Genomic DNA, 14,384 nt, shown 5'->3' on the forward strand with positions numbered 1-14,384 from the left:
ATTCTGGTTATGTCTGCTTCTCCTCTCCTTGAGTAACAGCTAAACCAAGGGCACTTCTGTGTCGGGGTGCTTTATGTGCAGCTGTGGATCGTGTTTGCAAATCGGCCAAAATGCCTGGCTTGCTTCTGTCCTGACAGCTTCTGCAGGAGTTTGGGGAAGTGCCGTCTGCAAGTATTTCTAGGATGCTGTTAGAAAGTCTCTTATGAGAAATCGTCTTCATGATAACAGCTTCTAGTGTTTTGTAGGAAGTGGGCCAAAGAAAATGCAGGACTTTGTGTCTAGAAGAGATTTCAGCTCTCACGTCTCAACAGTCTGTCTTGGAGAAGTAGATAACTGAGTTATAGTGAATCATGTGTTTTAAAATGCCAATTTAATTAAGAAATAGCAAAAGCTTTGCTTGGCAATGATGTGGACAGGCAGTAGGGCAGGAACATGCAGCATGCAAAATGAAATTATGAGTAGGCAACCTGGGTAAAGAGGGCTGCAGCTAAATGAAGTCTTTCGTATCCCAACGTCCCTTTAATAAGAATGGGGAAATGTGAGGATTGAGCATTAGGTGTAAGGCATTATGACGAGCATGGATCCCTTCATTACTCATGGAAATTTTTTCTGGGGAGTTCAGGGCGGATGAGTTGTGGATGTACTTCCTCTGCCTAACAGCACAGGGCAATTAATAACTCTTTATAAGAAGCTCTGTCTGAGTGTTGGTGTCATTGTGGAAAATGGGAAGATCATTTCCAAAAGTCTGTGACTCACGCCTGTTACAGGGCAATTAGACTGATCACTGGAGCTCTCTTTGCGCACATTCATTTTGGGCGAGGATATTAAAAAGCTGCGTTGCGCTCCCCGGAGGAGCCTGGCAAGCTGAAGGCTGACGGGCTGTAGATCAGCCTGGGTGGGTGGAGGTGCCAGCCGAGGCTGCTGCCTGGCCCCAGGGTTCCTCCAAAGGAAGCTTTGCACCTTTCATCGTTCACCTCTGTAGCTGATGGGGTGAAATGTGTGCTCCTCTTGCTGAGTACTTCCTTGGGCTTTGTGCTGTTTGCTTTACTGGCTTGCAGACATGTCAGCATTTCTTTTATCTATTCCCTTTGTTTCCAAGGGTCAAAAACAGTCTGCAGGTCATGGAAAAGCTGCGCCAGGCCTAACTGGGGAGATGAAGAAAAAAGATAAGGCTCTCTGGGTGCTCCCAGAGCAACTAACTCAAGGGGAGGACCATAAGCTGCCAGAAAACATACTGCTCCCAAAGGGATGCATCTCATGCAGAGTCCCAGAGCAGGTTTTATTTTCCTTGGCTGAATGGAGATTAATCCTGAACATTGGCTCCATTTCCTATTCCGTGCAAGATCTTTGTGAGCCTGAGCCTGTTGGTAAAGGATGAGCCCTTTTCCTGATGGAAGGCTGTGCTTCTTCTAAGCCCCTTGCTGCTGTCAGACTTCCTTAGCTTACAAAGAAATAACAGTGAGCATGATTTAAAAACAAAAGAAATGAAATAGATGTTTCGGGGGATGACAACTGAGCAGTAATGTATTTTGCTGCGTTTAAATCTCATTTTATTTGCAACAAATGGACTTGCTTTCTGGCGTCTGCTGGCAAGAACTGGTTGGATTAAAACCTGATCGGGCCATTTCATGTTAGAGTTGATTGTCTCATCTCAAAGGGACTGTGAAGAGAGAAGTGGTAAGCACCCTTATCTGACTTCAGTGTTGAGTACACAAAATTGCCCTGGCAAAGCCATACACCAGTAGCCAAGCATGGAAAAGCCCTGTCATGAGGACTAGTTAATAAATAATCTGCATTTATTTTTTTAATCTAGCAGAAGCAGCAGTGTGTGAAGGTAAGTGAGGGTAAGTGAATTGCTCAGAAGTTAGTCATCACATCGGAAGGAGAAACCTACCTCTCCCTTCCTCCCTCTCTGCCCATCAAAACCAGACAGCGCGCAGATCGTCTCACTAACAAAGCCTGTAGGAATCAAAGCCCCAGATCTGCAAAATTCTCTGAGCTTGTGCCTGCTGCTGCTCAGACAGGCTGTACAGGGCCGGGCCAGGTGCTCAGTGGGGTCAGGGTTGTGGTGTGTCCTTCATTGCCCACTACAGACAGCATTCCCTGCCCGGAGCAGCAGGGATGCTTGAGCTGTGCTCCGGTTTCAGGTGCTTGTTGTACTCCTCGGTAAGCCTTGTTTCCAAGCCATGCCCCAACGGGGAGCAGGTGCTATCTCCAAAAACACCTCTGGGCTTAGAGACAAGCAAGTAACCTGGGCTGCCAGACCTGGCTGCTACTGATGAGAAGAGACCTGCGTTCCCTCCCCTCTCCACGGAAAAGCTTTATGGTGACGTGCTTCTCCCACACACACCAGAAGCAGCCCTGTGGTCAGTGACAGCAGCCCAGCAGGCAGGTGCTAACTCCGTGTTTCCAACCTTTTGGAGTCCCAGAAAATTCACAGGTTTCAGGAAAAGGCTTTGGGTGGTTTTGGAAACATTAAGTCACATACCGCAGCGTGATCAAATGCACTCAGGCTGCCGCAGAGAGCCATGCCAGGTTTCATCTGAGAAACTTGACCTGACTTGCCGTGCAGTGAGTGCACTGCTTGGTCCTTGGAGCTGGAGTTAAATTAGTGGTGAGATACAGCATTTCCTTCCCTCTGGGTTTTTGATACGCTGTCACTTTTATCACCCTTTCCAATAAATGCTTCTTTTGAGGAAAAGCACTGGTCTTTTAAAAATGCCAGTTGGCATGTCAGCGGAGAGCTGCAGAACCTGTGAGCTTTTTCTTCTCCAGACTACTTTTGAAGTTTACACAGGACAAAGATGTTTCCCCCCCATTTTGTTCTCTGTATTTGTTGTGACCGCAGCTGTGTGATGCTGCCACTTTTCTACCAAGAAGCAATGAAGGGATGAAGCTGGTTTCTCATCCCTGGTGCAGCCTGCCAGCCCAGGGTTGCTCACGTTGGGTCCCCGTTGCTCCTGCGTCCTGCAGCAATCTGCTGGCTGGTGGTAGTCCTTGCAAGCATGTGGGTCCGAGGTAAAACCTCCTTCCTGCCTTTCTCTTTTCTTTTTTTCTTTTTCTTTCTTCCCTTTCTTCTGCCTTCAGGGGAACTTATCTGGTGCCATAGTGAAATTGGTGGGGATGGTTCTGTAGGACGTGGCTTCTCCTACAGAAACAGCACAGGAGGAGGGACAGCTTGCAAGACTCCAGCAAAAGCTGCTTTTTATACAGAAAAGTTATACATATTGCCCTGCACCCCTAACAAGTAATAAAAAGCTGCAGAAATGCTACCAATGCCTTCCAGCTGCAGTGCTCTGCTCCTCCTTCCCCAGGGAGTTACCTTCCTCCATCAGACAATTAAAAAAAAAAAGAAAAAGATGCTCTAATTACTTCTTTTTTATTTCAGTGTCTGGCCCAGGTGATGTGTGCAGAACAAAAGAAAAGTGTTCCCTCAGACATAGCTGGCAGGGAACATGCTTTCACCGAGGCCATGCCAAGCAGGCTGCCCAGAGCAAGGTTACGGGAGAGAAGCGGCACAGGTGCTGGCTGTGACCTTCCTGCAGGTTCCTCGCTCTGCAGACAGAACAAGACAACCCGCTTTTATTTGCTGGGGTTGGCAGGAGGTTGTTAGTGCCTTCCTGTTCCTCAGAGTTTCAGAGCCCTGTGCCTGATCACTGCTGTCTCCATTCTTGCTCCTGTGCAATTTTGCTCTTGCAAAAAAAGTCTCCTGCAGTTGCACCCGTGGTGCAACTAAATGTAAGGGATGTTTAATGCCTGAAGTCAGGGTTATTTAGGGAGGCACCATTGCAGAGTTGGCTCCCTCAGGCCAAAAATCCGACCTGGCCTGGGGCTACGCGACGTGACCCCGCTGCTGGTGCCCCCTCCCCAGGCATCCCCCGTCAGCCCCGGCCCGGCCCCGTTGCACGTTCCCGCGGTGGTTAATGGGACACTAAATATTACTGCTTGCTGTAACCACATCTACGCTTCCCCTGCCAGATACCTTCCAGCCGTTTCAGGCAGTGATTAATGCGTGATAACACTTGGACCCTCCAGGGTGCTTTCTAATTTAAATGCTGTTTAAAAAATCATTAACTAATTTAAAAACTCCATTTCCATCACTGCTTCCTTCTGGGGCTTGCACTGCACTTGGCAGGCACGAGTGAACTCGGTGATACTTCCCACTTCTGTGGCAAAGGAGAAAGGTTTTTACCCTCGGTTTGGCCAAAGAGGAGGAAGGGAACAATGTGCCCACAGTCCCCATGGCTCCTCTGGAGCCGTGTGCTGGGGGCTGAGTTTGTGGGTGAGAGCAGGGCTGGGTGCTCACGGGGTTGGGGGCAGGAGTGACCATGAAGTGTGCTCTGATGAGTGACCCCGATGCATGTGCAGTCAGTCTTTAGGGCTGGTTTTACTTTTTTTTTTTTTTCTCCATAAGAATAAGTGAAATTGGGGGAGCAGAAAGGGGCACACAGGAAACACACTCGTATTTTCAACCAAGGAGAGACACCACTCCATAGCTCCTTCCTCAGCTTTTGTGCTGAAACCCCCTCGGGGCTCCCTGCTGCCTGTTTGCTTAGATGCTGTTTGCCGTGATTAGAGGATTGGAAATGGGATTCTGCATTTCAGAGCCGGGATGCAAATTCAGCCTCCCCTGGATGCATTTTAAGTATAGGCTCCTCTGCTTTGAACTGGAATTTGAATATCAAACCATCTCCTTTGCTACGCCGCGTGCTCGGCTGGTGGAGCAGGCTCGGGGCCTCTCCGAGGTTAATAAACGCCTTGGCGAGCACTAACAACGCACAGCTTTAAAGCAGTGGAAAAAAATAGCGCAGCCCAGGTCAGGCCTCAGCAGGGAGCATCACCGGGTACCGAGGAGACGGGGACGGAGCGAGAAGAACAGCCAGCTGTGTCCCTCCAGCTGTCCGGGGAGGTCTGTTCAGGCCGAGGGAGGAGGATGAAAAGAAATGGTAGCATAATCCCAAAAGCGCCTGCTGGAGGATTAAGTCTGCTGTAAACCCTGCTAATCCCGGCTGGGCAGCAAGGGCTTGCAGCAGAGCCCCGTGCCTGCCTGTCATAAATATGTTTGTCTGGCTGCAGCCCTCCATCTCCCCTTGCCTCTCCTCGCTGCCCCGTGTTTTCCCCAGCTCGCTCGCTGCTCGTGATTTACAGGTTGAGCCTCCCAGCTGAAATTCCAGAGGCACAGCGAAGGGAGAAGGCATTTCTCTGGTTATCAGTAGGTTTCAGAGTTAACGTGCTGAGCTGAGGGGAGCAACTTTGCCTCTTTCAAAGCTGTGGCTTCGAGTGTACCAGTTCCTAGCACGTCACTCCTCTCCTCCCATCATTTCGAGAAGCCTTGTTGTTTTGGCTGTCCGCCGCCAAGTGCTGCAGCAAGGAGCCTTGCCCAGCTTTACCATGCGAGCTGTGCAAAAACCAGCAGCTTTTTGGGCAGCCTGCTCGGGTGCCTGCAGGGGCCCGCTGCCTCTTCCCTGCCTGGGCTCCAGCGCGAGAGGAGAGCGGCTCGCTGCCGCCTTTGCGTGCCCTGCTGTTTGCTAAATACTGAGCGTTCTCTATGTTTGCATGCTGGTGATGGGGCTGCCTGTAAACACAAATTTCAATGGGTCTGGCCAGTTTCTGTGCCCAGCCTTGCCTCGGAAGCGGGGTGACAGCTTGCAGGGGTCTGCAGGCTTCAAAGACATCTGTAGGGAGGATTTACCACCTTGGTACCAGCTCTGTGGTAACCTTGGGAATACCCTTCCTGTTCCTGGGGAAGATGAGTGAAAAAAACACATCTTCTGCCTTTTTCTCCCCCTCCATTACTCCCTTTTCCCGTGTCCATGGGGAAGCAGAGTGTATTTCTCCCAAGGACTTTATGGCTGAGAAATATCAGCTGGATGCATCTCCCCCAGGCCAGGGCCAGCTGACGACAGCAAAACTGCAGCGGCGAACTCTACCGCAGGTGACCAGAGGAGCGCATAGGACAAGGTGCCTCTGTCTCATCTGATTTCTAATGGCTCATACCTGCTGATGGGCAGTCTCTGAGAGAAGACCCCAGAGCGTAATCCTAAATCTATGCCTCTTTAGGACCATCTGAATCCTCTTCTTCAAGCGGCAAGGGGCGTGAATCTGTTGGCTGCATGATACGATAATACTGCTGGGGAGCTGGACCTAGGACACTCTGCAGAGGTGGTTACAAGTGCGGCACAGATATCAGATCTAAATGGTTATGCCCATAAAAAAAAAAAAAAAGCTCTTTTTAAAATGTCTTTTACTTGCTTAACAAGAGGGCTTATTACTTCTCTTAGCACTCTGTGGAGAAGAAATGTGTAAGCACTTTGCTGGAGAAGCAAATGCTGGTCCACAGCGGTAATTAGATTCGAGCCCAGCTTTGCTTTGTGTAAGCTGGAAACAGATAAGGGAATCAACATATATTTGCTTTGCAAATTGCTGGAGTGGTTTCAGATGTTACCATCTTCTCCCAGCTGTTTGTTACTGTCCCTGTGAAAACCAGTGCATGTGAGGATTTAACCCCTCTTCTTCAGAGCTAAAGCAGCTGGGGCTTGCTTGGAGGTCCTGCTTGGACCTCTGAGAGCTTTCCCCAGATCCATGACTTCTCTAATAACCTCCCTGTGCTGCTGTGGAGGTGTTGGTGATGTTTCCAGTGGGAACACTGGAGCAGGTGTGCCTCTCTGGTGTTCTGCATCATTCATGGGGGGTTGTCCTCTTTATCCCCAAGCTGTGGTTTGCATCCTTAGTGAGATCCCCTGCTGAAACGCCAAGCGGTGCCCTTGGTCTTCAGCCATCCTAGGGCTGCCATCCTGATTCTGCTGTCGCTGCGGCTCCAGCTCTCAAAAACAAAGAAAAAAAGAGGGTACTTGACAAAAAGGAAAGGCAGCAGCTAGCAAATGCGTCTCCTTTTTGTAGCGCGTGATGAACCTGCAAAGGCACTGCTGCAGTCCGCGCTGAGGCGGGCAGCATGGAGGGAGAGGGATGATTAAACCTTTCTGGGTGGTAAACTGTCCCCCAAGGCATTGTCTGGGGTTTGTTTGCATTGTTTTGATGTTCTTTTTGGTTTGTTTGTTTGCTTGTTTATTTTTTAAAAAGGATGCTTGTTCCATAATGTAAAACACATTTCCATAGACACTAAAGGTTGAAAGGAGGATTTATCTAGGGACGCAGGTTACTCCTGAGGCTGCTGTCGTCCCTTCCACCACATTTAGCTGTGGCATACATCAGGGGATGCTGATTCTGTTGGTCCCCTGATAATCGCCATTTAAATCCTTCCTTTCCTGAGCTGCATCATGGGTTTTCACTGTTGCAACTTGCTTTGCGTTTTGAACAGATATTAATGGGATTTTGTTACCAGAAGATAGGAGTTGGACCTGCTCTGTCCATTTCTTTCTGGCTAAGCTATTGGTACCTAGAAAACTTACTTCTGTGGGTGTCCCTAACTGAAGCAGTTTCTCCTCCCCACCTCTTCAAAGCCAATTGCAGAGAATCTCAACGTGTAGGCTAATAACTGATGAGGAAAGGAGGTGGTTTCTGACCTGACACGTGAAGATAGTAAGCACATCCCAAGCAACGCGACTGCTGCGGTCACGTCCTGCAGTGCTCTGGCCTGGCCCTTTGTCTGGGTTTCCCCGTCTCCTGAGGCAAATCTCCAGGTCTTGCCCCAGAATGTTGTGGCTGGCCCGTGCCCACCAGGTGCTCGGGACAGTCCTCAGGTACCTGTGCTGTCTGCACCAAGGAACACTGCTCCTCTGGGTGCAAGCAGCATGGAGCACAGTGGATTAAGTATCTTGGCTAAAGGCCTCTGTTCTTCTCAGCCCTGAGTTGCTGTAACCTCCTTACGTGGTGTCTGAGGATCTTGAGCAATGGCCCAGAACATGAGGCTGAGGAGGTGGTGGCCAGCCCCAGCTACAGGCCTCATTGAACAGGGGTCGGCATTTCCTTCAATCAATGGGATTACTCCTCTGTCGACCCTGTTGGCCTATTTTCACCAGCTGTTGCCAGAAAGGAGGTGGGAGGATTTGGGGATGGCTTCTTGAGGGACTTCCCCACGCAGTTCCCTGGGCTCACCCTGACTCTGTCTTCCTGTTTTCTCGTGATGGTCCCGCAGGCCTTGCTGAAGATGGACTGCCAGGGGCTGGTTGTCAGGCTGATCCAGGACTTCGTGCTGCTGACCACAGCCGTGGAGGTGGCCCAGCGCTGGAGGGAGCTCGCTGAGAAGCTCGCCAAGGTCTCCAAGCAGCAGATGGATGCCTACGAGGCCCCACACCGGGACAAGACGGGGGTGGTGGACAGCGAGGTGAGAGCAGACGGGCCTCGGTCTCTGAGGGTCTCGTGCCTTTCCCAAGCATGTTTTTGCCTGCGGCCACTATACCTCCTACATGGTTTTCTGGTGTGTCTTTGGGGAATGAGAAGGATCTGGGTGCGTTGAGGGGGAAACCTGGGGGTGTTTTCTGTGATCAGGGCATGCTGGGGATGGCACCACTTGTGTGCTGGATGTTGAATCACAGACACGAGGAAGGCAGCCACCGAGGCAGGCCGTTAAAGGCTTGGATTTCACATTCAGCTCTGCTCTCTCCTACCCTCTGCCCTGCAGGCCATGTGGAAGCCCGCGTACGACTTCCTCCTCACCTGGAGCAGCCAGATGGGCGACAGCTACCGTGACGTGATTCAGGAGCTGCACACGGGGCTGGACAAGATGAAGAACCCCATCACCAAGCGCTGGAAGCATCTCACCGGCACCCTGATCCTTGTCAACTCCTTGGACATGCTCCGGGCAGCTGCCTTCAGCCCACAGGACCACGAGGATTTTGCCATCTAGCACAGCTCCCTGCAGTGATACTTTTGTCCACATCTCATTTGATGGTGGTGTCCACATTTCTCTGTGTTTTGTCCCTTTTTTATAGCGGTTGATTTTAAAAACATGTGGAGATTGCTCTCCCCAGGTTTAAAGAGGCCAAAGTTTGCAAGTTCTCAGCAGGACTGGAAATCAGCAGATGACCCTCCACCTGATGGGAATGCATCCAGAAGGGATGGCTTTTCATATGGAATTGATATTGGTTAAACTGTTTCTTACTAAGAAGTTTAAAGGGGGACAAGGGGTGGGGAGGGGAGTGGGAGGGATCACAAAAGAAAACACATTTTTTAAGCATTTACAAATAAAAATCTAATTTTTTTAATGAGCAGTAAAGGTTGTAACCACTTTGGAGGGAAGCTGTTGCTGTTTTTTATGTTGTAGAAACTGCTTTTAAATTATCATTTTTGAGATGAACATGACTCATGTAAATATGTATTTAAGACGAAGCACAGTGAATGCCCTGTGCCACTGCTGTGGTCAGGTTTTGGCGAACTCCCAGACATGACTGTAGAGCACCATATGAACTTGGGATGTCCTCAGCCCAGCAAGCATCTTACACCAGAAAGGAGCGCTTTTTTTTTTTTTTTTTTCCCTATGTTCACAGGCTATAGGACCTCTCTGGTTGATTTTTTTATTTTTATTTTTTTAGCCTGCCTGCAAACATGCATTCTATCATCTGTGGACAGGGAGATGCTCGTTGCCTGTGTTCAGATGCGTGGGTACCGTTTTTTACCATGAGAAGTGACACTGCCCCTGGCGCTTGGCCAATGATTCATCCTACCTGGGTGCTGCAGGACGTGTCTGGAAGAAGCTGGAAGTTTGGGGTTCAGCAGAGAACTGCTCCTTGCTGCCTGGTGAGATAGGTGGGAGGGTGGTGAGAGTGGTTTGCCCTGCCATTGTAGCAAAGTGCTTGGGTGCTCCTCTCCAGAATCTCTTGCTCTGGAGAGGAGGCCAGAAAAGGGGAGGGAATCGTTGCAATCTACATATTATCACCTTACCAAAAAAAAAAAAAAAAAGAAGAAGAAAAGAGAAAATGTTTCTCCTATTTGAAATCTATCCTTGAGCTCAACAGAGATGTTCCAGATGTGTTACGTGACTTAATGCTCATTGCCATTGATTTCACAGGGCTTTGAATGGGGCTGTTCAAGGCTGCTGAGTTCCAGATGAACTTGTAAATATCCTTTGCTATAAAGCTGGTGCCATTGAGCTAAATGTTTGTGGTACCAGGTGCCCACACTTTCCCCTGGTGTTTTATAGCTGACTTTTGAATGACCTCCCTTCTTCCTTCTGCCCCCGAGCCTTGAAATATTTTACATGGGAGGGAAATATTTTTGCACAGAAAAATTACTTTATTTTAAGTGCAAAGTCTCTTTATAGCGAAATGTTGCTACCACTGAAAGGTTCGTGGTTAAGGATAATTTTCTTTCAGGTTGAACCAGAAAAAAAAAAAGTCTGGGGAAAGTACCTTTTAAAAGCCTGGTAGCAGCACACAAGAAGGGCTGCGTTGGCCTCGCTGCCAAGCAGGCTGGTGGCACTAGACTTCATTTCTCCACCGCGAAGCTCCTAGGAAGCTGAAGGTGACATTAACTCCCCAGCAAGAGACATGTGTGGGGTGATTTGGCCGGCTCATGCTGCACAGCATGGTATGGGCTGTATGGTCCAGGCAGCATGCGGGCATTTGGTGGCCGACGGTGCTGGCACGGCAGCCTCCAGAGGGAATGGTCCTCCTGTGGCACAGCCTCACTGCTCTCATTGCCTCTTCCCAAAACTGTGTCCTCAGAAGCAGTCACCCTCACCAGACCCCGCAAGAAGTAAATAGCACCTTAGTTTCTCCTCAGGGGCTTTAAGGAGTTTCCTATGCAACATAAAATAGCACAGAAACAGGGTCTGCCAGCAGCCGAGCCCACGATGTGTTTGCTTTCTCTCTACAACAGCAGGGCACTGTAAGAGCACGTTTTCCTTACGCCAAGCAAAAATCTCTAATGCAATAAGGAAAAGCTCCTGCAAGAGACTCAGCCTGTGCCAGCAGGCAGATCTGCTGACAGACAGCAGGTTGAGGGATGGCGGCTTCACCTGCTTTGTCCAGATCTTGGCTTTTGCTGCTCAAAAGCAGTGTGGGCTGTGCAGGGCTCCCCAACAGCTGAGCTGGGCCGGGTTGTTCGCAGCAGGGGAGGGCAGCCCCTACCCTCCTGGGCAGAAGTTTTAGCCTCCCGTGACTCTGACAAGATGGGGACATCCCCAAATAATTTCAGCACTTCCCCTCCCCGCCCTTGGTTTTTCTAACTACCTCAGGTACTCTGTATACCCAGCTTAACATTTCACAGTGGCAGCCTGAAACTTGCCATGCTCAGCCCCTCGGCTGCGCACACCCTCCCTGAGGACCGTGGGAGCACGGCCAGCGCATTTCGGGGTCCGTGGGGTAACCACTGCATTAATTTGTCCTCGTCCTCGGTCAGAAATCCAGTCTCTCCTCGCGTGCTGGGACTGGGCGTGCGTCCTTCAGATGCCTTCTGCCCACTATTCATCAAGCCCGTCTCTGAAACCTGTGTCTGGGCTCTGCATTGCCACAGTTTGTGCAGTAACTGGTTATTGTACTTACCATTTATGTTCTTTTTTTTTTTTTTTAAGAAAAATGTTTTTTGAAAAAAAATATTGCAATTAAAGCTGTTACTATTCCAGTGCTATCGAGTGCATTTCATCTACTGCTGTTTCTTCATCTCAAAGCAGCTTTGGTGGGTGAGATTAATTTAGACGTTTTTCACTGTACAAACAACGGTTTCTCACAGCATGTGTCTGCAGCTAGAGCCAGCCGTCCTCTGGGTCTTGAGTCCTCGATTTGATCTCAAGCAGATCCTCCCTCAGCTTGTGTTTCCATCCTGCCCTCTTGGGAGGAAAGTTGCTGGAAACAATCCTGCTGCGACTGGTGGCTGTCAGAGAGAAAAGCAAAGCCTGGGGAGTAATTTCCCTTCCAGAAGCATGTCCATTCTGGCCTCCTAATTGCTGCTTAAGAAGCTTTAAAATAGGAAAAGATTTGATTGCAAGATCTCTTTTAGTCCAAAGATGTTTTCTGAATGGAGAAAAGATTCTTGTGTTCAGCCAAGGCCTGTTAAGGCAGTTGTGCAAGGTTGGTGGGTGCATAAAATGGGCTTTGCCTTGCCCAGTGTGAGAGAGCAGAACTAGATCAGGGGAGAGACTGTCCGAACAATTAATGTTAACGTTGCCAGACCTCTGCTACCGGGAGGCCTTTATCAGTCCTGGCTGTCCCAAACCACCTGGCCTTGGACTTGCACCACAGGCCAGCAGTTGCAGTGCTGTCGATATGAACTGAATTCAGATTTCAGGCTATGGATATGAAATATTCAGTCATCCCCTGGCTGCGGCTTCGGCTTGCCAAGGGTGAAGGAGAGACCTGATGGTTTGATTTAATCCCTGGCAAACGCACCTCATGGCCTGGAACAGGGAGGCTGGCTGGGCTGCTGGGCCAGGCCCACTGCTCCTCACAGGTGGTGAGGAGGATGTGGTGGGACCTTGCTTGGCACCTTGCGCTCCATCCGTGTCTGCCTGGGTGTTGCTCTACCTTCTCTTGAAAGCCTCAGCCCATCCTTGGAGGCAGGAGAGGCTTTGACAGCCTCAGTTCACCCATGTATTTTCTGCTGAAAATGGCTCTGACTGAGGGGGTCGAGGGTCGAGGCACGGACTGGGAGATCCCTCGCCAGCTCCAGTCACGGACAGGGCTGGGCAGCGAGTGCACCAAGCAAACCAGAGCTGCCTTCCCCAGCCGCCCTCCTCCACCTGCTGCCCCCAGAGTACTTTAATGATGTATCTGTGCACTGGGTTCATCTGGGGACCACCACAACTCCCACCTTGGATGCCCAGGTGGCCCTCCTCGTGTTCGGGTCATGCTTGACCTGGCAGCTCACAGCCATTGCAGCAGAGCCACCTCTCCTCGCTGCTGCTTCTCCACAGCCCTATGTTTCTTTCAGCTGCTCACCCAGAACTGGTGGTTGCTTGCTCTGTGCTTTGAGATGCACGTAAACCGAGACGAAAAACAAGGGAGTAATGATCCGGGATTAGATTACACGTATGGATCTGCTGCTCCAATAACGATGCGTTGGCTCGCTTCCTTTAAAGCCGCAGATAGCTGCTGTCCCATTGCCTTTCTTTCTTCTCCCTCAATTTGCTAACGATGTTCAGTTACTAGCAAGCCTGTGCTGATAAGGTCTCTTAACTCAGCTGTCCTTACTTATTCCCTTTCCTCCTTGCAATCAGGCAGTGCCAGTAATCTGGGACAGGGCAGTGACTGATGTTGGGAGCTTTGCAATGCAGTGCGGTGTGAAAACCCATCCTCTGCAGGTATGCCTGCCGAGAAAGCAAAAGGGGAGCATATGTGAGATGACATCCCACTGAAGGTCTGCTGTGAGGTTTGTCTGAGTTATTTCTGATTCTGTGCCCCCACCACTGGTCCCCTGTATCTATTTTCCACGCGGAGAGGATCACCCCCGGGTATTCCCATTGCCCATTTTGCAGTTTCTAGTTTCACACACTCGTGTGCTGCAGAGAGCGGCTTTCTGCTGGGGTTCTTGGTCCCATCCTGCCTGCTCCAGCACCTGGCACCACCCAGGGGTGGCCGTGGGGCTGGGGGAGGCTGGCTGTTCCACACCCGTTTCATCCTCTTCTGGTTGACTTCTGACTGTGATCAGCCACTTTTGCGCAGCCTGGTTTTTTTCTATGTCTTGATAAGGCTGTCAGGTTACACATTTCATCCCTACACCTATTGTTCCTGTGTAGTCTGGGCAGAAAGGGCACTAGCCATCTAATTCGAGCAGTTCCCCATTAGCTGCTTCTCTGATGACTGACTCCCTCTAACGTTTCAGCTTCACAGAAATTGTCTTTTTTTTCCTAGATCCAATCAAGGGAGTGACCTACTTCAGCACAAGCCCCCTTGGAAATGCATTCGCACCATTTTCTCCTCTACTTAAGCCATCAAAATTGAATGATCATCTTGCATCAGCTCAGCTCATTGCTAAATGAATGAAGAAGATATGTCAGAAGGGGGAGGAGGGGGAGGGAAGTCACCTCTGGGTTATCAGTGTCTGTACAGAAAAGCTGCTGCAGCTGTGATTCTCGCTTTGTCCTCCCCAGCTCCCAGTGTCCGGACGACCGGTGCAGTTTGCAATGATAACGAGGGACTATGAGACTGGGACCCTGGCGGTCTCGTTTTGTCCCTTGAAATCCCTTCTGCCCTCTGTGCTCAGCTTTGCCAGCATCCCAGCGCATCTGGCTGGGGAGCCCTGCTCCAGGTTTGGTTTTGGGCTTGGGTGACTGCAAATGAACCGAGGCGGTCGCTGTTGGGACACGCAGCTCCCATCGCGTGTCGGTGGCATGACCCGCTCACCTCCTCCTCTGTCGTAACAGGGGGAAAGGTGCAGGGCAGAACTGCTTGTTTTCCCAAGGGCTGCCCGCCAGGGACACTGCCCAAAAGAGGGGCAAACCCCACATTTAGGGTGGTCAGTTCTGCAACTGGTGACTGATGGCCTGATTT

General features: G+C 50.3%; 1 protein-coding gene across 4 annotated transcripts in view; it reads left to right on the forward strand.

Annotated features, from left to right (window-relative positions):
- SH3BP4 (SH3 domain binding protein 4) overlaps positions 1–11,523 on the forward strand; it is a 41,727-nt gene extending 30,204 nt beyond the window's left edge. For all 4 annotated transcript variants that reach the window (XM_080601055.1, XM_080601058.1, XM_080601057.1 and 1 more), the window contains exons 4-5: positions 8,096–8,284; positions 8,582–11,523. In XM_080601055.1, the coding sequence (XP_080457181.1) occupies positions 8,096–8,284; positions 8,582–8,806 (414 nt within the window). In that variant the 3' untranslated portion in view covers positions 8,807–11,523. The remainder of the gene's footprint in view (positions 1–8,095; positions 8,285–8,581) is intronic.
- The last annotated feature ends 2,861 nt before the right edge of the window (positions 11,524–14,384 follow it).

This window comes from Anser brachyrhynchus, assembly GCF_964034855.1.
Source record: "Anser brachyrhynchus genome assembly, chromosome: 7".
NCBI lineage: Eukaryota > Metazoa > Chordata > Aves > Anseriformes > Anatidae > Anser > Anser brachyrhynchus.